At 41.6% G+C, this 23785-nt stretch overlaps 1 protein-coding gene across 5 annotated transcripts in view; it reads right to left on the bottom strand.

The window, feature by feature from the left end:
* Positions 1 to 317: 317 nt before the first annotated feature.
* APBA2 (amyloid beta precursor protein binding family A member 2) overlaps positions 318 to 23785 on the bottom strand; it is a 106313-nt gene continuing 82845 nt past the window's right edge. For 3 of the 5 annotated variants that reach the window (XM_055814925.1, XM_055814946.1, XM_055814936.1), the window contains 7 exons: positions 23406 to 23492; positions 15958 to 16143; positions 12329 to 12508; positions 10191 to 10403; positions 9252 to 9371; positions 3503 to 3643; positions 968 to 2069 (listed from right to left, as the gene is read on the bottom strand). In XM_055814925.1, the coding sequence (XP_055670900.1) occupies positions 1998 to 2069; positions 3503 to 3643; positions 9252 to 9371; positions 10191 to 10403; positions 12329 to 12508; positions 15958 to 16143; positions 23406 to 23492 (999 nt within the window). In that variant the 3' untranslated portion in view covers positions 968 to 1997. Of the gene's footprint in view, positions 441 to 967; positions 2070 to 3502; positions 3644 to 6127; positions 8458 to 9251; positions 9372 to 10190; positions 10404 to 12328; positions 12509 to 15957; positions 16144 to 23405; positions 23493 to 23785 lie in introns of those variants that run through there. The other 2 variants (XR_008748937.1, XM_055814953.1) reach the window with 2 other exon arrangements.

Below are 23785 nucleotides of genomic sequence, written 5' to 3'. Positions count from 1 at the left end.
ACTTTTTACAAATGCCAACTGACAGGAAGTCAGATGTATTTTTATCTAGCAGATTCTCCAATGTTTTTTCAAAAAGGATTGTTACTCCAATTAGTAGGTTTGACATCTGTGTTACTAAAACATGTCCTTGTGGTTCTTCTGCAGTTGTAAGTTATTTAACATTGATCTTTAAAAAAAATCATATTAAAACGCAAGTATCATTGACACTAATTTGATTACCAGCATAAACACAGGTCTGCCAGCAACGTCCTCCAGTGCAAGCTTCATCCTGGCTCTCTCGGAGGAAATGGGAAAGGCCTTAAACAAAAGGTTCTCATAAAGAACCTACCACAGGTTGCCGTTAATTTTTTTGCAGCAGTGCTTGTCAGTAGCGTTAGTTTCCATTTGAGGTTTAATCATACACTGGTTTCATTTGTGTCACTCTGAGCTGGGCAGACACCCTGTGAAAAGGTCACAAAGGAATGTAGCTGAAGATGGGTAGTTGTAAGTTTTACAGAATCATCCATTTTAATGTATTTTAATTATAGCATGCTTCTGTATTGGTGTGAAGTTACAGTGACATCCAGTGGCAGCAAGGTGTGCCAATTGAAAGCATCTACTCTCAAGATAATGACAGACACTAATTCAGGAGATTAATTCCTTTTTAAAAAATAAAAAAATAACATCTGTGACCTTTGCAACTGCACTTAGATGAAGAATTAAATAATCTTCCACTTGTATTTTTTTATTACGTGAACTTAGACAACAAACAAAATAAGCAAGCTTCCTTTATTATTTCAGATTTATTAGTGATAGTAAGTTAATTCTTTCCTAAGGTCAGTTGCATGCAACACACTACTCCTTGAAGTACAGTCATCTAAAGCTCTTTAGTTACTGCATGGTAAGGCTTCTTAAGTCACAGTGTATTTTCTTCAAGGCCTTGGCCAAAAAAAAAAAAAAAAAAAAATTAGACGAAAAGTTACACCAATTAACATTTATCTCATAAGGAATACAACTTTACTACTAGTTTTTTTATCTACACACATTCTAATACTGCTGATGGTGCTAGGTTATTTGTCAAAACAATTTACATTCAGAACACATCGCCTTAGGAGTAAGAATACTTTATAAAAGACAGAAACAGGTAAGCATGGCTTTCCCATTTTGAGCTAATATAAACAAAATGGTAGTATGCAAAAATTAAAGAAAAAAAACCCCAGCCCAACACACACATTACACAGCCTGTGCAATAAGTTATCCATGAAATAACTCTGTTAAATCATAAAAATCACAAGCATTAAAAATAAATATGTATCTAAATAAATATTTTGATTTTAATCTTGTGGCAATTATTCTTTATTTAGCATATGAAACACTTGTTACATATTTATGTTCACACCTTGCCAAACAGGTTACACTTGTAATAACAATACCAAGTACTACAGTGGTTTTTTCTTTACATTAGAATCTAAAAGTTGTAACTGCACACATTCCTTTCCACTGAAATACCATCTATTCGGCACCAGTTTGAAAATTATGCAAAGCCATCGGTACTGAACCACTTTATGGGACTGGGATTTTTTTTTAACTTGAGGCAGCCATAACTTTCTCCAATTGCTTCTCTTTGCCATTTCCTGCAGTCTCATTCATCAAATATTCACATTCACCATGTTATCAAACAAGACAGACATACATACATCACTCCACATAAAGGTTACAAATAAATATGTTTTAAGTTTTATGAGAAAAGAGTTTAGAAGATGTTGCAAAATACTTAAATGTTTTACAAAGGTTTTTGTCAGTGATTATTGTCCTTGACCATCCTTCTCATCACTTTTTGGCAAAGAAATAAAAAGGAAGGAGAGAAAAGGCAGAGACACCTGTCTGTTCCTTGTTTCGGAGTCCTCAGGTCAGCTTCGAAGCCGTTCATCCATACAAAATACAAAATTCTCTTCAGCTACCAGGGCTGCAGCTCTGATGGAATCATTGAAGTTATTTTGCCGCAAGGGAGTCGCAGGCTAGATGTACAGGGGTGTCTCCTGCCCGGTCAGAAGCCTGAACATGGCAGCTGGCATGGTCTTCATGTGAATCTGTGATTAACAGAATCGTTACCACTTAAAATAACCCCGAAGGGCCAACCTGTGTCCCTCCCTGCGGTACCAGTGCTTTAGTGACCTGGTTTCTCTAGACGCGAACGGTACCAACGTTCCTAGCTCAAAGTTCTCTGCTTCTAACAAGCTGGTTTGCTGTCTTTGCTCTGTGTGGGGTTTTGTTTTTTTTTTGGTTTTATTTAAACCATGATGACAGGATGCAACATCACGTAGCTAAAAAAGACGCCCAAGACTCTTCCTATTGTTACACCTTACTCCAGTTACAGCCCGTAAAAAAGCAGCAGCACAAACCACTGAACGTTCATTCTGCTGCTCTGGTATTAACCAAACTTGAGATTATTTTCTCCCATTTTCCTTCCCTGTGGGAATGTCACTTGGTACATGTTTTTTCCTAATTGAAGTGTGATCCTCTGAACGCAAACTTGGACTTTATCACCTGATATTTAAACGCCAGTGGAGTGCGGTGGAACAGGCTCTCTCACGGCTGGCGTACCTAAGTTCTTTCTACGGGCTGTGCTGTGAGGAAGCGTCGGGGGGATTCAGACTTAACAAGATTAAAGGCATCAGGTAATCGGGGTTGCATCGGAACTGTACTAGCGGCTGTAAGCGCCTATCAGGCAATGCAAGAGGAAGGAAGGTGAAGTTTACTAACTGATAACACTGACCCGCACCAGCCACGCGCTGCCTCGATATCCTGGTCCCTCCACGCTTGAAGTTCCATACTGTCCCCCTCTGTCTGGGGAGATGCTACACAGCAAAGAGGCGCCATGAAGGCATGGAGGTTCTGTTGAATTCTACAGCTCTGTTCCTGGCAACGGGCACGTACTCGGCATTATTTTTTCAAGTTATCATTTTCCACAGGAAAACAAGTTCTTTGATTTTTGGCAAAGGAACTGGAGGAGGATGTGGCCAGGGCAGTGTATGATACTGCTGCTAAATTCGGTAGGGATTTCGATAAACTGAGGGTCTTTTTCATTCATTGCTGATTTCTCCACAAGTACTGGAGATGGATGTCTTAACTTATTCCCAAGGTAAGTTGGAAATGTTAGTGGAAATGAATTGATTAAAATTTGAATCTCTCAGCCCTCTGAGTGTTAATTTATTTCTACGGCAGATGCTATGGTGATGAGCCAAAAGACATTTTCATTGCTAACATGCTTAAGCTATTTCTTCCTTTAATTTTTTGGTTTAATTCAAACAGTAGGTTGAAGGTTCAGGAACTCTTGAAAAAGAGGGGGGAAATGCAGTGACTGTGTATCTAATTGTTCAAAACCCGTTCTGTTAATTGTTTGTTATTGGTGCTCAACTCCAGGTTACTGAGGTGGTGCTTTTAATACTACGTTAAGATACTCTTTTCAACTGCAACATAGATTCTTTCACAGTGTGAGTTCCTTCAGTACTTGTCTTCTTACCTCTCCCACTGAATTAGACAACGCTTGTACTATCTTCTCGTGAGCAGTAGCAACAACGCTTTGTCCATTGATCTCGATAATACGGTGTCCTACTCTTACCCCTCCCCTCTCAGCTATTCCACCTCGCATCAAGCTGCAAATCTGTCAAGAGAAAGCAAAGTTTATTGATGTTCACAAGGTCATAATGTAGCAGTTACAAGGGTTTAATACATACTAATGAGTGTTGATGCCGTAAGGATTCCAGAAGATACTTGTAGAAAGTATTGAGCAATACTGTTGAGTTTTTAAATGCTGGTTTGGGTTTTGGTTTTTCAAAAATCCTGCAAATTACATTATTTATTTTTATTATTATGTATATTACATATAATTCTGATGGGCTGGGAAGATTTAAATACCTAACACAGTGATACAGGTAGCAGCCATGTAAAAGTGGAGTTGGGGAAGAGAGGAGTTTATGTACTGTCGGGATAGCAGAAAAAAATAATTTTAAAATATTTCTGACTGTGCCACCTGGACTCTTTCTGCAAGCTACCACGTTATTTTTTCTGAATAATGGGAAATATAAAAAGTGCTACGTAAAAGTTAATCTGCAACAGCAGGGTTTTCACATACATGGAAAAAAACAGGCAGAAAGCTTAATCCTTAGCCCTGCACAAACTCTAGCTGAGGGTAAAGGATGATGCCATCCAGACATTCCATACCAAGAGCTGGCGGTCTGTCAGAAGGGCCACAGAGATGTACGGAAAGATTTATCTTAAAAATACAAGGAAGAAATTGTTTACAGCGAGGGCGGCGAGGCCCTGGCGCAGGCTGCCCAGAGCAGCTGTGGGTGCCCCATCCCTGGAAGCTCAAGGCCAGGCTGGACGGGGCTGGGAGTGACCCGATGTAGTGGGGGATGTCCCTGCCCACGGCCGGGGGTTGGACTCTGTTTTCCAGCACCGCTGGCCATAGGGAGCTTAGGAAGGCAGCGAGTCCGGCTGCTGGTTCACAGCTACCAGTAAAGAACCAGGCACATGCTTTGCCTTTTATGCCCCCTGCAACAAGGGGTAATTCTACAAGAAGAGCTGCGTTCCTCAGGCACCGTCCCGGCAGGCACTGCTACTTAAATGTTTGCTGAGGCTGCAGCGTGCGTGGTGGGGAGGCAAGAAGAAAAATCTCAGTCCAGCAGGGGGAATGTAACAGAACATTTCCCGTGCTGCAGCAGGGCCCCCGGGCAGCCAGGCAGTGTGTTGGGAACCCCGGTAGAAGGCTGAGCTCATGCAGCACGGAAGGCAGATAACGCAGAGCTTGAAGCTCTGGAACTGCGCAGAGCTTAGCAGTGCTAAGGCTTTACCTTTTGTTTACCGCTAGAAACCTGTTCTTGGAGGAAACGAGTGCTGGAGCACCCAGCGGCGGCTGCTGCAGTACTGCCGCTGGTTAGACTCCGACGGGAAGAGCTGTTTGCTGAGATCTGGGAATTTGCTCCGAGCTTACTACAAGCACGATAAGATGTGGCTTGTGTCCTGCTGAGTTTGTAATCTAATTCAGAAACACGGCATGTGGAGAGAGGGCCAAGCTGGAACACCCTGAAGGTGACACATGGTCTGGGGTTGAGCAGAATCTCGTCTGTATGACACTGGCGTTTCCTTTAAATGCCTTGTCACAAACAACAGCGCTGTAAAAAAACAAAGTCCCTTCCACAGGGAGTGAAAATATATAGTTATTCTTTGTTTATAAAAGGCCTTTCTCAGCCTTCTAGAAAAATCAAACTTTCTCCTGAGTAAGACTTATCTTCCACCATGCTATCAGCAGTGGCTGAGTTTTACCCGCTGTGGCTCACAGAGCACTTCTGATGGACTTTTATAGATAAAGGCACCATCAGGGCCCTTCAAAGAAATTGCATCTTAGATTTCTGCCCCATACAACACATTGCTTTGCAGGGAGCCCGCCTTCTAATCGCACAGCTGACACATAAGCGGTACTACATGGTCTTCTCTTTCGCGGAAAGCTGCTCAATCCAGCTCCCTGGTAGAGTAGCAGTTTGCTCCTTGCTGTCAGGGATTGTGTGCGGTGGTCTGAAAGGAGGAAAAGCAGAACGTGCCAAAAGAAACCCTGCAAATGTATGTGTCGCAGTGTAAAAGCAAGTACAGAGGCCGTACAGCCAGCTGCAAGAAAAGCTGTCAGAGTGAAGGGAAACGTGAGCTCTCGCCCTTCCGGCATAAAGGAAGAGCTAAGGGCTTGGACATCTGTCCAGGGCACATTTCATCTCCTGGCTCTCACAGCATTTTTAATACCATCAGTGAACTTGCGCTTCCTAACAGCCTCAGGCATGGGGAGCAGCCTCTTCATTCAGCAACGTGGTCCCTCTCCGGTCCTGGTAAGCTGCAGACGGGAAGAAAGGCACGGCACTACAGCCCGTGCCCAGGGCTGTCTGCAGGCAGCCCAGCCGGGGCAGGGCAGGCTGGCACGTTCAGGCTGAGCAGCACCGAGCGAACACGGCTCTGTTCAGCCAGGATTGCTCAGCCTGCTGTGCTTGTTGAACGTGGCGACAGCTGTATCATTAAATAAAGCATGACTGATCTGGATCTTCTTGTAAACAAGAGCCTATACTCTTATTTACTGTGACTGAATTTTTTTAAAAAAAAAAAACAAACAAGAATAAGAAAAAAAAAAAAGGTGTAAACCATACTAGTTCAATCTGTTCAGCTGTTACAGGTTCTGTAACGTGCCTTAGACAAGCTGCAGCGCGTCAGAGGTGAAACTTCAGCAGCTTCACGGTCAGTTCTATTGCAACTGCCCGCTGTGCAGCAAACCTTACGGACGGAAGAGTGCAAGGCAAACTAACTGTTTATTCTGTGTAAATGCCTTAAATATAACCTATTAAACCACGTTTCTCCTCATCTCACTCCTACATTACTCTATTTAAACCTTGTATATTTTTCCCCAGACAGTTTAAATAAATATAAATGAAGGCAAGGAAGAAAGCATGAGCTGGCTGTTCTGTTAAGTTTCACCCAGGATTGCTGTGGTTTTGCAATGAAACTACATCGGTAGCTTTCAAGAGCCATGAAGAGTATTTGCATCATTAGTGCAAGGGGAGTTTTGCAAAATTAACACTGATTTATGCTGCTGTGCTGTTCCCTAAGGAGAACTCCCAAAAGCTGGCACTACCGGTGCTCCATGAAGCACAACTTCAGGCTTTGCATTAATTAAACGACACAGAATATCCAAAGAAAAGCGTCACCTGCAGCAGCCTGGTCTCTGCACCTTCCTGATACCCTGGCACCAGCAAACCCGGCGCAGGTGGTACCGGTGTCCCCAGGCTGTTGATGGGCTGCACTGGGCAGCAGCTGTGCGCCTCACGCAGAGAGAGGCAGGGCAAAGAGCAGCCACCGCAGAACCACTGTCATGGAGGCGCAGGACACCAGTGCCAGCTGCATGCGTGACGTGCATGATGTGCATGCATGACGATGGCATGGCGGGAGGAGATACTCCATTACAGCCGTTTTGGCAAACCAGTTATTTCTGTGCTGCGCTAACGCTGAGCCAATGAAGAGCAAGGATGTTATTTCTGAATCCTCTCTTAATTTGTAACTTGCTGGCAGTTACAAAACAGCTTTTTAGAAGTTCAGTGTTGAACTGCCAGGGAGACAGACTTTTCAGAGTCACATTTCCCAACGTTAGGTGCAGTAAGATCGACTTTATCCAAACAAGGATTTACAGCCCTACGAGCCTGTCTGTAGCGGCAGCCTAACAAAAGATGTTACTCTCTCTTTTTTGTTGATTGGCTTTGATATTCAAACACGGACTCTTCGTAAATGAAATGTATTACAAGGCTTTCTTTTTTTGTTATCCGAGAAGGATCTTTATGCTGAATCTGGTAAACTTTATATTGGGTGTCATCTAAATGCTGCTGATGTAAATGGAACGAATGATGATGGCGCAGTGCGGTGAGTGTGACAAAGGACCAGCAGATGGAGTGAGCACGCTGCAAAAGAAACCCACCACGTCTGCAGGATTCACTTGAGTAAGGCTCTAACTATGTAGATGATGAGCTGGGAGAAGCAGAATAGATCGTCCCACAGACTCGTCACTGCCCCAGCCACGCGAGGAAACGTTATGCTGCTGCTGTTCTACCTTGGCCTGATGCTTCCCCCTGCCCTGACCCAACCTCCACCAACGCTGTGACAGGCCTCCTAAAAGACCTGACAAACACAGCACAGTATCGCTCATTGCTCCTTAAATACGTTTTCCTCTTTTTATCGCAGCACCAGCTGAACATACTAGATTTACAAAGGAAAGCAATTAGGAAATAAATCAATGCCTCATTGAGTGTGATATGCTGTTCTCGGCACCCTCTGTGAGAGCTTGTAAAACCAGATCCCATCCCTTTCATCCTCTTTATCCCGAGACTCGGGATTTGCTCACACAGAGTGAACTACCAGCAATAACCGTATGGACAGGTGCAAGGGGGTTAAGCGCAGGCAAAGAGGACAGCAATACACAACACGTGATTTTTCTGTATGTTTTCACAGACCTCTCTCTACTCGAGCATTAATCCCAATCATGACAAATACTTTAAACCTCGGCTTGTTAAGGATGTCAGCCTGTAGTAGTTATTACCACTTCAGAGCGCTTCCAGCTGGACCAAGGCTTGCAGCAGCGTTCTTTAGACCAGCTCTACTGTGTCCACAACATGAGATGAGATCTTAGGCAGGGACATTTAAAACTCAGGTACGGTAATAACTTGGAGATGGCTAGCAGAGCTGAAACTCCACCAACGAGCCATCTGTTTGCTAAAGCACAGTAAGACCCATAAATCGTATCCTACAGAGTTACCTGCGACTCCTCCCAGGGTGGCAAACAGAAATCTGGCAACTTCAATCGATGAGTTTCACAGAACAGGGGACCAGAGCCCACCGTCCTTTGTGATGTGGTTTTCTGTGTTAGCAGCCTGATTTATTTTTTTTCCTAGACTGGAGGAAGAGCAGATGGTGATGGTCCTGCACTGCAGACAGTCCCTAATGCTAGAGTCAGCCCCCAGACAGAGCAGGTGACTACCTGAGCTAGTTGTGTTGGGAGTTTGCTTTGGAAAGGTATCGGAGAATGGCTTGGGAAGGAAGAACTACGAGAGAGGGACCCTGAGCGGCACTGGGTGAATGTCACCGGCATGTTCATTCTCCTGTTTGTTGCCGTTACTGCAGGGAAACTGCGGTGTGCAGAGAAGGTACACCTGGGCCACAACCTCTACAATTACTTGCAGCGAGAGGTGTTTAATTTTAACAAGAGGAGGTCATAATAAAGTTCCCTTGTCCACTATCATGTGAGCCAAATAAATTATGCAGAGCAAAAGAAAAATTAAAAGTCTTGGTGAACGTGTGCTGAAATTTAAGAAAGAGAAACAGGATCAGAGCTAAGATTAGACTGTTATAATTGTAAAAACCTGTTTCAGCATAACTATTTTCCTTGCAGCTCTGGCACACTCCTGACAATTATACATGAATTAGCTGGTCCAGATATTCCACCAAACGATTTGGACTATAAATCTGGTGGCTGTGTTATGCAGGAAAATCCCTCAGGAATGGCAGTACTTGTGCTCCTGGTGCTGTCTATTTCCATCATATCAGAGATGTGATTATAAAGTTTTGATTAATTACAGGATCACAGTACAAAAAGTGAGGTCATGTGCAAGGATTTTTTCAGTACTTCAGTGTGTTTCTTGAAAGAAAAAATAAACAAACCAAAACAATCACTGAACACAGAAACTTACAATTCCGTTCTGTACACTGAAGCCCAGCTGGTATTTCAGGTCTGGCCGTTTAATGAGGACAGTGGTAACAGGAGGACAGCTGACAATGTTCAGTTTGACTTGTGTCTGGTTCTTGAGACCCTGTAAGATGTTCCAAAAATTAATTATTTCTGGAATGGATCTTAATTTGCTCTTTGATTAGTCATTTCCTAATTGCAAGAGTGTAAAGCAGCTGATCTGAGAAAGAACAGCGAGAGTTAATAGAAATCTGTTGTTAACTTGGAGATACATTTCTCTCTTTCATTTATTTCCCAAGCTATTTGGCCCAACAAAACGTATCAAAACTTTGCCTTAAATTACTGTAGAAACTTCAAAAAAGTTTTCAAGAAAAACCCAAACTGACTACTGGTTGCCCTTTACCAGCATCTTGCTAATTAATCTGCTGCTGCTGTTCCTGGTAAATCTGCACGGACATTAGATTTAATTTTGGAGACTAAAGATGATGCATTCTGAGATTCCGTCATGTCCAGGGAATCTCCACATACTCACTTGTTCTGTTCTGCACTCTACCAGCCTCCATCCATTTCAGCTACATGGAGCCTGAAGAAGCATAGTAGCTTTTAATCCTCGGATTTTAATTTGGAGGCTGTGGGGAAAGCCTGAAACTTGATTTAGACAGGTTTTTCAGACCTGGCCTCATTTGTTATAGTCCAGTAACAAAGCTGCAGTCAAATTCTCCAGCCCTAAGTTTCTGTACATTGTCACCCCTGAATCTCTGTTTCTAATTCTACTTTTTGTTAATGACAGATTACTTCTTTTTTTTTTTCTTCTTTTTTTTTTTTCAGTGATATGAAAAATTGTATCTGCTGGTATTCTACAGGGTCACTTGTCAGAATAATCCATCTCTGCTGGCTTACAATCTACAGCATATAACAGCATATAGTTGTAAATTTGGGGTACCTTTATGATCCCTTGGCATGTTGCAAGAGGTAGACCAACTAAACTGGTCCCATTAATGGACATAATTTGGTCTCCGATGCTTAGTTTTCCTGAACGGGCTGCAGGGCCTCCATTCATCATGTTAGCCAGGATAACGGTGGGTAGAATGGATCCCCATCCAGATTCCACAATCACTACCCCAAGAATTTCTCCCTTCTGTTTTTCTAGCTGGAGCTGCAATTAAAAAGAAAAAAACATAATAATGTTTTTTGCTTTGATTTACCTAAACTTGAGCACTACCATCTCAGTTGTTCCTGAGTAACACCTACAAATTACAAAAATAATTCTATTCTTTGCCATTAGGTAGCAGCAAGACCTGAAAAATCCTGTTAAAACTGTGTAATGTATACCTATTTCTTTTCAGGGGTATACTCCGCTTCTTTGTTGAACAAGTACATAGGTCCTTCTAATAAGCAAAGCCCGAACACCTTGGTTGGCGCTACAGAAACACGGTGGGACTATCAAATGAGGGAACGCCGAATGTCTCTGTCCTGCTTGGAGCCTGGCAGCGGGGCAGGCTGTAACGTTTTGTGACCAAGTCGGTGCCTGGAGCACAGGCTTGAGTTCAGCTCCGCTTCTGCCACCACTGCTCAGGTTGTCTCTTGATCTCAGGGTCGATCTGTCCTTGTTTTCAGCCAAGGATCTCTTGATTATTACTGTTGCTATCAATATTGTTAACATTATTGGATATACTTGTGCCTAGCACATTAACCGAAGATCCCTGATGTGTCGATGCAATGTAAATGATGACTTCTCCTCAGATATGGAGACATTAACTGCTCAGTAATCATAGCACATCTAACTTTTACAGAAGAGGAGTAAGAGTTTAAGTAGAGAACATACTCTTAAAATACTGTGAATTATTTTCTTCTAAGCATGGAGTGACAGGGACATCCCTACTTAGGGGAATCACGAAGGTCAGCTGACTTTTGTTGAAGCTATCTAACAAGGCTTCGAAACAACCAGTATGCCACAACTCTGTCATTGCTCAAACATTCATAAACCAACCAGAAGCAAAGGTGCCACAAAAATAATGACCTCTTGAATCACCCTGAAATGTGACGCATTTTTATTGTTCTGTTCCGATTCTAAGTTAAACCAAGACCTGTTCAACTGAACTTTCCCTTAATTGCTACAAGAGAAATATTTTGCCAGGCTTATATGCACACGGGAACAGCTTACGGAGACCTAGTGACTGCAGAAGTATAAAACTACACATCAGATCATACGCTTTCTATCAGCAGGTATGGGTGAGAAATGCTTTCTGCCCAGGACCACCCCCCCTTGTATGACAGAGCCTGGAAGACCAGAAGACACGAGCAGGGAAGGTGGGACGGGAGGAGGAACCAAGCCGCAGCTCATCTCAGAGCAGGACTGCGTTAGGGCTCAGGGAGCCTGAGCTTTGGAACACGACCCCAGCGCCCGCCACACTGCAGCGAAGTAAGACCAAGCAGAATGTGGGTGCCACTGCGCTCGCCGCGTTCCTGTTTGGAATGCCTGGGGTTACAGTGACCTTTATAAGAAATGTAAAATGTGAAATGTGTGGCCGTTGTACAGAAAAATCCGTTAGATCCAAAATCAAATGTAAGTAGTTACACTTCTGTAATTTGGGGCACTTGAGGGAAATTCTTGCCTTTTCACCTCTTAGGAGTGTGAAACAACATTTCGTGTGGGAGTTCTGCTGGTGTTCTGATAGGGGAAGAGGAACTGGCCTGCTCAGTGCCACAGCACCCTGGACTCACGGTCCTCGATCTGTTACCTAAGAAATCACTTTCCACATGCATCAGAATGGATTGCCATCTCTCTTTCTGTATCAATACATTGGTAAAACATAAAAACACCTGACACTGTGTACTGCGAATAGCACCCAGCTTATCTATGTCAGGAGTCAATGCACTTTACTACTGTTTTTGTAGAAAGACCCTGAAAACAAAACCAAGAAATTCGAAAAACTTACAAAGCTGGTTTTAGTAGCACAGTATCGACAAAGTAACACGTTTTGAGATATAAAGTCATCCTTAAAACACCAAAAGATATTTCCATCAGTACTACTCTGAAAAAATGGATCAATCTGAAATGAAATTTCAAAACTAGTTTACCTCTTTGCAGTTTTCTGAATTGGAAAAGTGTATAAGATCATCATTGTACATCTCTTGGGTATTGATGATGTCACTGTATTCTTTCTGACTGAGATCCTCTGGGTTAATTCCGTTGGCTCTTAGAAACTCTTGGTAAGCCACACTGAAAGCCTGACCAATTGACTGAGCTATCAGCTGTGCCTAGAATGTAGAACAAAACACAGCTCAGAGAAAGGACTGGTCAACAGTTTACCGCTGAAACTATCACAAATGAGAGAAACTGGATTTTAAGACGGAGACAAAACAAAGGATGCTGCAAAGCTGCTGCACCAGTATGGATACAAAGTCACTTTAAGGTCAGTTGTACAGAAAGAATTCATTACATCCAAAATCAAATTACAAACTCCATTTAAAAACCCTGCTGATCTCCTTTCATCAGCACGTTGCAGTAGCAAGCAGCCATATGCTATTTATGTACGTGTTCCAATAAACAGTGCAGGGTCCTGGCTTGGTACCAGCGTGGAGCAGAGCTCGCAGGCTGTCACAAACCCTGCTGCTGAGCACGGCGTGTTTGCAGGATGAGGAGGGAGCGGGTGCTCTGCTTGCACATGCATGCGTGGCCATGCATGCACTGATGCTTTCGGTGCTTGTGTCACCTGCTGCTTCTCCACCTTGGTTTTATAGGGCTGAAAATGCTGCTTCAACAAAACCATCTGCTCTCCTAGTACTGCCATGATACCTGTCTCATATTCCCAGCAAACCAGTGACAGCCCTGCCTACCCACTGCACATCCACAGTAGCTATTCCCACTAACGCTCTGACTAGCAATGTCAGGGAGGCTTCTGAGAACACAGCCAGAGCCACGATTATAGCTTGTTAATGTTAAGAACAACTCTTTGAAATCCCCTGGGTCTTTATTAATTTTTGGAGCAGTTATCTGCGCATGCATTTTACTACAGTATGCAATAAAAGATGACTTCCCATTACAGTGGGCTATGCGGTGAGCACAATTAATGAAAAATTACAGTGACTGGTATTTGGACGTGTCAGAAATATGTAGACATTAGAAAGAAATTACAGAAACCGACAATGATAATGATGATAATACTAACAAGTGCACATTCAGCACACTGCAAAGTCAACTAATTAAAGAATGAATGGCTGTAAAATTTACTTTCTTGTTCCACTGGATGGCACTGGAACACAGAGAAACAGAGGTACAGAAAAGTAAATGCATTTGTAGTCAACTTTTTCTACACTGGAATTATTTTTTTTCCCCTATTCTGAGTTTACTGCAGCTCACAGGAGGATGCCACGCCGAGTTTCCTGTATTTGTGGTTTCCAGGTACTGTACCCTGTGCATATGAGTAACTCCCAATGACCTGAGGAGGAGTTAATTGCATCTTAAAATGTAACTCCCTAAAAATACCACTAATCAAACCTATAAAACTACTCTGGAAATGCAACACACTTTCTTAGACAGTAGGTACATGCAAAATGCATTATGAATGCACAGGGGCTTCTGGATAACGCTGTAAACCTGTATCTGCTTGCAACCTACCCAGCAGATACCCAGTGCTTCTCTGATGCACCAAGGTGGTTTTCTCGTTTCACTTGTGCTGCAGGACACCCAAGCACCAACCTGCTTGACTGGAAAAGGATTTTAGAAAATCAAGGACGTCATTAGCCTAGCCAGTCAGAAATTGTTCCTTCATATTTTAAAACATCTTTTCAAAGCGTATCAATATGCCAAGAGGTTTGTAGTAGTATGGTAGTACAGAAGGCATCAAGAACATATTTATATCATTCCATTATTAAAGTTTATCACCAGTCCTTACTGACTTCTTTTTTCCAGCTCCAGTGCCACTGTTCCCTCTGTAGCTGGTCCCATTGCTTTTGCCTCCGTTCTGCAGCCTCAAAACCAACAGGTCTGTCATAGTCTATTCCATCAGTGCTAGTACCAGTTGTCACATCTTAATTTCATCTCTATCTCCCAAGTTTTTATGCATGTTTATGAAAGTCTTCAGCATTATGTACAACTTAAAGATAATGTAATTAAGTTGCTTGAAAAGGTCTCCCCAGCAAAGCTAACTAGGTCTGAGAACAATCCCAGCCCAGTCCTCTAACCTTTAGACAACGACATTTCTCTTTCACGGGCTTAATTGCTTTAAAATAATGAGAACGATTGCTTAGCTCAAAAAAAAATATTCAAGCTGTGAGATACAACTGTCTGAACCGAAGAACTCAATTCTTTTTTAATTGATGTGACAGAAATTCCATTTAAAGCTGTTCCTACAGAACAACGGCCAGAAATGTTTAGTATTATGTCTCACTAATACCCGTCTCTCACGTCAAGTTAGAAACAGACAAAAAACTTTGCTTTTTCTGTTTTCCTTGCTTGGTATTTTTTTCTACAGCTGTTTTAGGTTGAAGTCCTCTGATCTGGCAGAAACAGACACAAATTCCTATTTTGCTACCAAAACACACCTGAATGTACAAAGCAGTAAAGCAAGGTAATCTCCCTTTGCCACAAGGGGTAAGGGCATGGCATGCCACCGATTTTCACCTGGGTGAAACAGGATGCAGCAGACGTGTACAGAACTCCTTTGCAACCAGTACTTCTGCAATCCTACTCCGAGAATGGCTCCGAGGTCTTTCATCTTTTGGTATTTCTGATGCAAGTGAAAATTAGAACCTAAATTCTGAAGCGGTCACTCCTTTTTTAAACAGAATTTTAATAAAAAGTAGTTCAGGGCTAATACGGTATTGAATCTCAGAGTATCTTATGGCATAAAATGACAGAAAATTATGTTTTCTGTTGCATAATTGTTGTGAGAGACTAGTGAGAGCAAGTTCTTCCTAGCCTTTTACTTTACAATTGCTAAACTCTTCTGGCCATGAAGAAAAATATCTAGAAATACAGAGAACTAAACTTTCTTATCTCTCTTGCATTTACATAAAAATTCTAAATCTTTGCTACAGATCAAAAAAGAGAATGGAAAAATAAACAGCCGAACGTGTTCTTAAAGATCAAAGGATCAAGTTGCCCGTCTGAGAGCACATATACCAACTACAGGTAAATAAGCCACAAGGGAGTATGGACGGGACAGAGGGCAGCCCTGGCCAGGCCCACCACATCGGGAGATGTTCTCAGCAACCTGGCTTCAGCTTGGAAGAGGTCGGGAACGGTTCCACCTCATTGCCAGGTGTCTGGAGGCGTATGTGTGTCATTATGGGCCAACCTGCTGGACTAAAGGATCCAATACAGGATGAATGATCAATGCGACAGCTCATAAATTAATTTCAGCCATAAATGGCCACGGACTTCCAGCAAAATCCAACACATCCAAATAATGAGGCAGCAAAGCATCTGGGGAAGCATTGTTGAAAGAACACAAGTGATTCTGTAATACATGAGACAGAGAGTGGGTATTCTGGGACTGAGAGGTAGACATGAATTTGTGACATGGATTTGTGGAGGCAGAAGAGATACGAGTACAGGCAAACAACTGGCGAATGTCTCCACAGATTACCTGCAGCGTCACTCAGAAAAGATCACTGACAACAAAAATTCATCCAAGAAATTAGATGTCGTTTCAGATTCTAGAAATGACATATGTTGTATAATAAATGTAATCCCATTTACTTACATCCTCTGATTCAAAGACATGGCATATCATTTTGTACTGCTTCTTTCCTTCCTGGGCACCAGGTGTCGTTTCAATACAGTCTTGAGAAGCCGACCTCGGCATGCGGCGGCGCGCCATCAGAACCACGATGTTACCGATATCAGCGATATAGGAGATAGTGCGCAGCGCGTGGTCCATCATTGTCTCCTGCGGAAAGCAAAGGGCAATACAGTAACTCTTCACGCCTGCCGTTACCCTGCACATGCTGCATCTTCCCTCTCCTTGATGGCCTGTTGCTGGAGAAGGACACAGGCTCCAGAGGTGCTTCCTACAGCCCCAGCCCCGACGTCCCTGCGCAGGCTGCGCCCGAACTCCAGTGGCAGGCACGGTGCCTGCTCAAGGAACTGGTCCCAGTGGAAGTGTTGCCTGAGCAAATACAACATGGTTGCTACTGTAAGGCAATAATGAAGATCAATACTCATGTTTTATAAACGTTTGCATGCCGTTGGAAAATCGTGTTTCCCTTCTGTATTAGTTTTGCTGAATTAAGTAGATGCGTTTCACAATGATAGAGCAGGTTTTGGGGAAGCCAGATATGCATGAGGAGACGTTCTAAGTTCCCAATTTTTTTAATCATGTCCTATAATAGCAATAATATCTAAGGTAACTTTTTCTTACATACAGCAAAGCAATACTTACTTTCTTTGTAAAGAGCTGTGAAGGCAGTATTTCACCTTCTCTCTAGGCAGAACTTTTAATCCTTTTCTCTGGCTACCTACGTATCTCACACCAGTTTGGAGGGAACTGGTCTAGGGTCTGGGCTCACAGTTAAAATCCTGTTCCAGTCACTGTCAGTTTGGTCGTGCTGGGAGACCTCCGCTCAGAAGAGCTGCTGCCTGTGAGGATGACTGTAAGGGGAAATCAGCCCAAGCTTCATCCTAATGAACATTTCTTATGTAAGAACACACAAGGAGTACTAAATATAAAAAGCCTCTATCTCAAATCCCTGAGCTCTGCACCCTTTTAATTACTTTAGCCTTTTAAACTCTTATTTTAGTTTCTGCTTTTAGCAGGGAAATCCCAACCTGCTACTTCCAAATGTTTTTCTCACAGGAATATGTCATTATTCGGTGGCTGTGATTAATTACTGAGTTGTCTTGGACAAATGAAAACCGAGTGCGTATTTGTAGTCAGAAAAGGGTATGTTGTCACTAAATTTGTTTTATTTCAGATATTACCATTTCATTTTTTGTTTCCACCTCCAGTTCATGTTTCTATCAATTGTTTCTTACAGAAAAGAGCGATAAGGTCCCAGAAGGAAGAACCTTCAAGAACATTTTACAACAGTTTCTATTCACCGCTAAGTATGAACTTGCAATAAGTTCTATTATTTCTGAACTCAGCATTAAGAATGAATAAATTAATGTGGCTCAACAGCTAGCAGTCTCATTTTCCTTAAAAGGTTTCTATATGTAAAATAATGTTATTTTACTAAACAATGTACATGACATTGCTACGGTATAATTTCAAAGGACTGTGATACATTTCGGACAGCAAAGACAAACAGAATGAGAAACTTGTTTACGCAAACGTTTTAGAAAATTATTTGTACCTTCGTACAGGTTTTTTTCAAGATACTGTATAAGCAACCCAATTTCTCCTTTTAGGCTTTTTTAAAAATCAAACTAAATAAAAAGCTACAAGTTTTTTAAGTTCCCAGAAAGGCATATTGCTATGGAAGATGTTCCATAAGAACCTTTTAGGTTTAAACTGAGAGTTTTAGGAATGCTCACACAATCAAGTAACCGGATTGACTGTACTTCCTTTAAGTGCCTTGGAAAAAATCACTATTACTGAAGTCTGTGTATAATTGCGGAGGAAGAGAACTTCCTAGGGAAAAAAGATAATATAACGTATGTTAGTAATGCTTATCTGGCAGATATTTTGATAGTTCAGATGAGATATTAGAAAAACCCTCCTAGCTGTAAGGACCCATAGAAGCCATGAAGCATATTTCAAGGCAGTGATGATTTACATTTTTTTTCCTGAGGAGATATTCCAGGACTGTATGTTGTTCTTCACTAGGTGAGCGTGCTTTCCCCCCTCACCCCCCACCGCCCATATATCACCAGCTGACTGGAAGAGCTCATCCTCGGTACCCGGAGCCTCAGCCTTTGCTCCTCCTCAGTTTCAAAGCGAGCCAGACTCTGCTTCGCCAGCACATGAGTAAAGCGCCTGCGTCCTATTACAGTGGCCACACCACGCTGCACTTCTGTGACAAAGAAGGCTGCAGGAGACCCATGAGAGGTAATTTTAATAGCAGGCTGCCAGCGTAATTAAATTCAGGTCTCAGGCATGGCTGGTGTGAATCCAAGCTGTTGCCATTGGTTGAGCATCCTTATTTTAAGGCAAAAAAAAGAGTACAAATCCTGTTTGTACGGGACGTTCCAAACCTAAGCATTATAGGATTCTTAAACTGGATGCTGCTTACTTTAAAACCTTATGCTAAGCACTTATTTTAATTAAGATAAAGCTTTCCACTGAAACAAAGACCAAGCCAAAGTGCCTCCAACCCATGCTTCGTTAGCTTTGTTTGCTATCATTTCTTTACGTATTTTGCCATTGTAGAGATGAACTGTTCTCTTCTTTAAGAAACAGAAGGGGCCCATCCCAAAATTCCTTCTTGCTGGGGTCATTGGTCAGTTTGGAGAGTTTTTCAGACTTTTATTTATTGGTCAAACTGGAAACAACCAGAAGCATAATAGTTTTATTGATCAAACTAGCTGAGGATGTCCCTTTCCCCCATCTCCCCAAACAGCTAAAAACATGCACCGAATTCTGCCTGAATTGGAATAAAAAAACCCAAAACATGCTGAATTAATTTGTTTCACTTCACTTTGTGATGTCTGTTAATTTTAAATCAGTAAATTGCTTTCTGGTGTCTAAAAATACCTTTAGTTCTTAGCCAAGACTGAGGTTGTCTCTGCTGCTTTTGGCACCTGCTTAGATATATGTGTGGATATTCCTAATGTGAAGGAAGAAAAATTGGCTACAGGTTTGGTTTGGTTTGGTTTGTTCTTAGTTAAGAAGGCCTTTTGGGTTGTTTTTTTTCTGTCGGATATTTTTTTTGTTTGCTAGTGGCTCTTGATATGTATCAGAAGATCCCAGTGATCGGCACAAGGTCAGTTTTCATCTAACTCCACCACGTTAGGTGACTGAGACACCCTCCTTGCTGTGTCTGTCGTGGCAGTGTTTCCCTTGATATCTGATCTTCAAAAAAAACCCCAAAACGTGGTATGAGATAATACATGATTTTCATCATTTATATAAGCAGCAGCATCCTTTATATGAACAGCTACGTATTAGTTTACCATTAGCTGAACAAATATCTAAGGCCTAAAAGAGAAAGATTGTTCCTCAAGTCTACAAGAATAATTGTTTTAAGAATTTCAGTACAATTGTCAGAGAGAGAAAAATACAAATAATCATTGTTGTTTAGAACCGCCTGTCTTACTGAAGAGAATCACTACCCATAAAATTATCGTAATGATTCTTCTCAGGCTTGAAATAAGATGTTCTACGCTTATCCCTGAACCACGAAAACTGATGACGTTTAAGAGATGGTTTGGGGGGTGTCTCAAGGGTTGCAGGGGCTCAGGAGGATTTATAGCACTTCTCTCAGCATGGAAAAATGTTTTATAATGGACATCTCTCAGCAGGGTCTTGGGAGCTCTGCAGAGATAATTGCTTTTCAGCACTCTGCACTAAGTACTCTGTAAGGGTGTAATCATACCTGCCGTGTGCACAGGAGTGAAGGGACTGGGAAAATGAATGCATTTAATCTCACCTGCCAGGAAAGTCTTTCTGTCCTTATGATCACACAGAAGTTACTCAAAGGTTTTCTTTGTATTTTCCCCTTGTAGGGGTGAAAGCAGTCATATCCCCATTCCCCCCCAGCTTTTTCCTGTCTAATGCAATTTCAGTTTGGAATAAGGCAGATAATATATAGCGACTGTAAACACATCTTTACTTTATACTTAGTCGTGACTTGACTTTTTCCTTTCTCACTCCATATTCCATTCCATTCTATTTTCCATTACCATTATCCCATTTTCACCCTCTCTGTTACTTTTCCCATGACTCCCATCTCTGTCCATCTGTTTCTCTATTCTTTCCCTCATCCCTTTTCTAGTCCTATCCATTCCATCCTTGTTACCCTTATAGTTGTTCTTACAAATTCAGCCTCTTTCTTGGCCTTTTCCAACCCCCCTGTTCTGCCTTCTCCTGTCCAGATTCCCCTTTCTCAAAATCCCCCTTCCTTCCTCAGGAAATCTTTTAGAATCCCATTTGTTGTCCCTCTTGAAACCCGAAGAACACCTGAAGGAGGAAAACCTAAGCACTTTCCCCAGCTTTCAAGTGAAGTCGTTCTGTCAGACTGTCAGACAGCCTAAGGAGCCAGACGACGTTACGGAATCAGCCATCTGCCAGAGGCTCTGCGCATACACCTTTGTGACCTCTCTCTTTCTTTTCCCCTACTGCTTTTCCCAGTTGCTTCACTCAAAGTTTCTCCTTGCTGAACGAGGAAGACGACAGGACTGGCTGCTGTGCTGCTCCATGCCCTGCCTGCAAGCCTGTGAAGGTGCGGCACAGGGAACATCGCCCTCGCATGAAGCAGGCGTGTGGCCAGACCTAAGGGTGCTTCTACTACATACGCTACAGGTGGTCAGCTCGGGCTGGATGTGTTCAGTAACTAAATGCATGAGCAACTAAGGAGTGGCAGGGATGGGTTCAGCACCAGCGTGGCAATACACCTTACTGGGGCTTCTCAGCACCGAACCCTGCCGTATGGCATCCTTTACCGGAGCATTTTACGTTTTAAATCAGCTGCTACCTCCTGTGAGCTGTACAATACTAAACATGGATTAAAACATGGACGGCATGCTGCAGAAATAGGTTTTATATAATTGATAAAGCCATGAAAGAACAGATCGTCTCTGCCAGCTGCCACACCAGCTGAAATAGACTGACGGTAATTACACCAGTCATGAAACTCCACTAGCACTGAAAAACATTACCCAGCCAAAAAATGTAAAAGCATGCTGACAGCAATGCTAAAAAGTCATGGGAGTGTCTCTTACAGCTCCTTGAAAGACCCACTGTAAAAAAAAAAGAAAAAAGAAAAAAGAAAGAAGCTAAAAACCCCAGGCCAAATGCCAGAGAGCTTGTAATTATAATAATTTCCAATATTGCTGTTTTCATCTCGTTGAACAGACTACATGAGACACCGTTCCTCACGGTGCACTGCATTTTGTATCACTAAAAATCTCCGGGGAATCAGGAGAATAAGGTAACAGTTAGTTTGACAAGGTGTTTATGGTCTGCCTCAAAGGTCTTTCCTTCTTTATTTTTAGAAGGGTTGGTGTTCAGCTGAAATGCTCAACAGTTTAAAGAAGGGAAAGCGGGACTTCCACCAAGGCTCATCCTTACTCAGCAAAGAGAATTAGTCTATTTACTGCCATACATTGCAACTATAAACTGTAGCTGTTCATTTATCTATAACTATCTGTAGTCATATTTACAGTGATAATTACTAGCATTTTATTTTCTGCTAATGCAAAAAGTAGTCATAAGCTTTGATAATACGTAATAAATAAATAATACTCTCTGGATGATGCAAATTTACCATGAGGTCAAAAAAAGGCTGAACCATAACAAATAGATGTATTAGTTACCACGTATGAAATGCAGTATCAGGACAATTTACGGATGGCAGATTATAAATACTGCTGCCCATGTTAGATGGGATATTCTGCTCCTCATCTGGCTCCATCTCTTGGGAGTTCTAGTGGCACGTTAAGGACATCTGCTTATGTTAAAAGAAAAAGAATCCATTTCCTGGAGATACTATCATTGCCCTCACATTAAAAGGTAGTAACGCTGTCTTACGATTTCGGGAAGAAATAGGTGCCTCATGGTTTGTATTGTTAGAAAAACAAATTATATACTAATTGAAAACAAACAAATGTAGAGTGCTACATTTATCTTTATTAAAATATCTCCTACAGTTTCAGCTTATTTCTTTAGTTAGCCATGATATTTCTGAACTCTGATCTTATACACCAAGACACAAGTTCAATAACCATTTTCTCTTTCCATCTTCTAAGTTGTTTAAGAAAATACTGAACAGTACTACATCAAAGAAACATTCTTTTGAGTCTCCCTCTGCTCTTTATCTCTTTATGCCATGTAGATGGCAATATATCAGAAATAAGTACACTCCCAGAAATTTTTTAGTCTGCTTGTATCTCTTGTTTCTAGATCATATAATCTAGAAAATATTACATGACCAAAAAAAGCCTTATTTAAGTCAATGTGTGTTGCTTCTGTGCCATGGACAAATATATGCCGTCACAAAACAATTGATTTGATACAATTTACTTTTGATAAATCTGTGCTCTTACTCATCTCCACTTACCAACTGCCTACAAAGGGTTCATCTGGTTTGATCTTTCTGACAGTTAAAATCACCTACAATCCTTGGTCTGTTCCGCTACTGAAAAAAAAGACTAAATATTACCTTTGTAAAGTCTGGAAGGACAGTGTAAGGTCACTTCAACCATTTTTCCAAATACTATAAGATTAATTTCCTAGTTCAGCTATATCAAGCTTAAGTAAGCACTTTATAAATGGTTTGTTATTTAACAACACTTGAGGTCTTACTATTTTTCAACTGCTGTTAGCTGCATACAGTGGAGTTTTTTAGTTAAAACTAAAGCAAAAAAGTCACTAAAATTTCCTGTTCAAAACTTCTCATAAGAATGGAAATTTAAGGGCTTTATGTAAGTATGATGAAAGTCTAAGAGATCTTGGGAGATTATTATCCTAAATGTTGGGACCCATGTATAAATAACATCTATTTAATTTAAATTATTTTTAAAAATAACTTCTCATGAAGACCGCCTCATTATTGAATATGTGTATTCCTAGAAGATGAGGCTGGTCATTGCTGTGATCTCCAGATGCTTCTTTAATATAAATAATTAATAATTTACTTTAGACAAAGAGGATAGTAGTTCAGATGTGATTTATGGAAAAACTGGAGGTTACACATTAAAAATGGCAAGATATGAACAGCTCAGTCAAAGCAGGAAATGACTTCCCTGTCAGACCATAAATTTGCGTACTAAACTGTTTCAGGGAAAGTCTGAAAGACTTTTGGATATTTTCCTAAATTGAATTATAGATCTCAGCAACATGCAGACATTTTCCAATACATTAAATAAGCAAAACTGGTGTCAGTATTAATATATTGGCGAATGGCAAGTGTTCCAGCAATAGCAGATCTAACACTGCTCTTTCTGACTATTCCACAGGAGAGAACTTATCCAAATTTAGCAGTTTCCCACTAACAGGATAAAAGCCCAGTCTGACTCAACATTATTCTTAAAAGAGTTTTAATCATAACTTACCTGTGTGTCTGCGTTTAAAACTTTGATTCTCTGTGTGGAGATGAATAGATCCACTTCAGTCAAGGCCTGGGAATCTCCCTCTGAAGTCTAAAAGACAGATGCTTTGTTACAAAGGGAATTTTCATTTCCTCTTTAGAGTGACAAATTCACTGAATGCTTCAAGCATAACATGATGTGAGGCAACCGCACTACTAAACCACTGCAAACACAGTTTTTCAAAGGTGTTTCTGAATACATGCGAAGAATGCCTTTATTGCATGGAAAGAGTAACGCATATTCTGATTTTGTGGGCAAGAGTAAATTTTCGGACCCCGTGGGACTGACAGCTCAAGTACTAACATTCTCTGTTTATAGGCAGAACAGGAGAAAGAGTACAGCTG

The sequence above is a fragment of the Falco peregrinus genome, chromosome 1 (genome assembly GCF_023634155.1).
Source record: "Falco peregrinus isolate bFalPer1 chromosome 1, bFalPer1.pri, whole genome shotgun sequence".
In the NCBI taxonomy this organism is placed as follows: Eukaryota; Metazoa; Chordata; class Aves; order Falconiformes; family Falconidae; genus Falco; species Falco peregrinus.
Note: the sequence above shows the minus strand (reverse complement) of the source record. Positions and strands in the feature narration are given on the sequence as shown.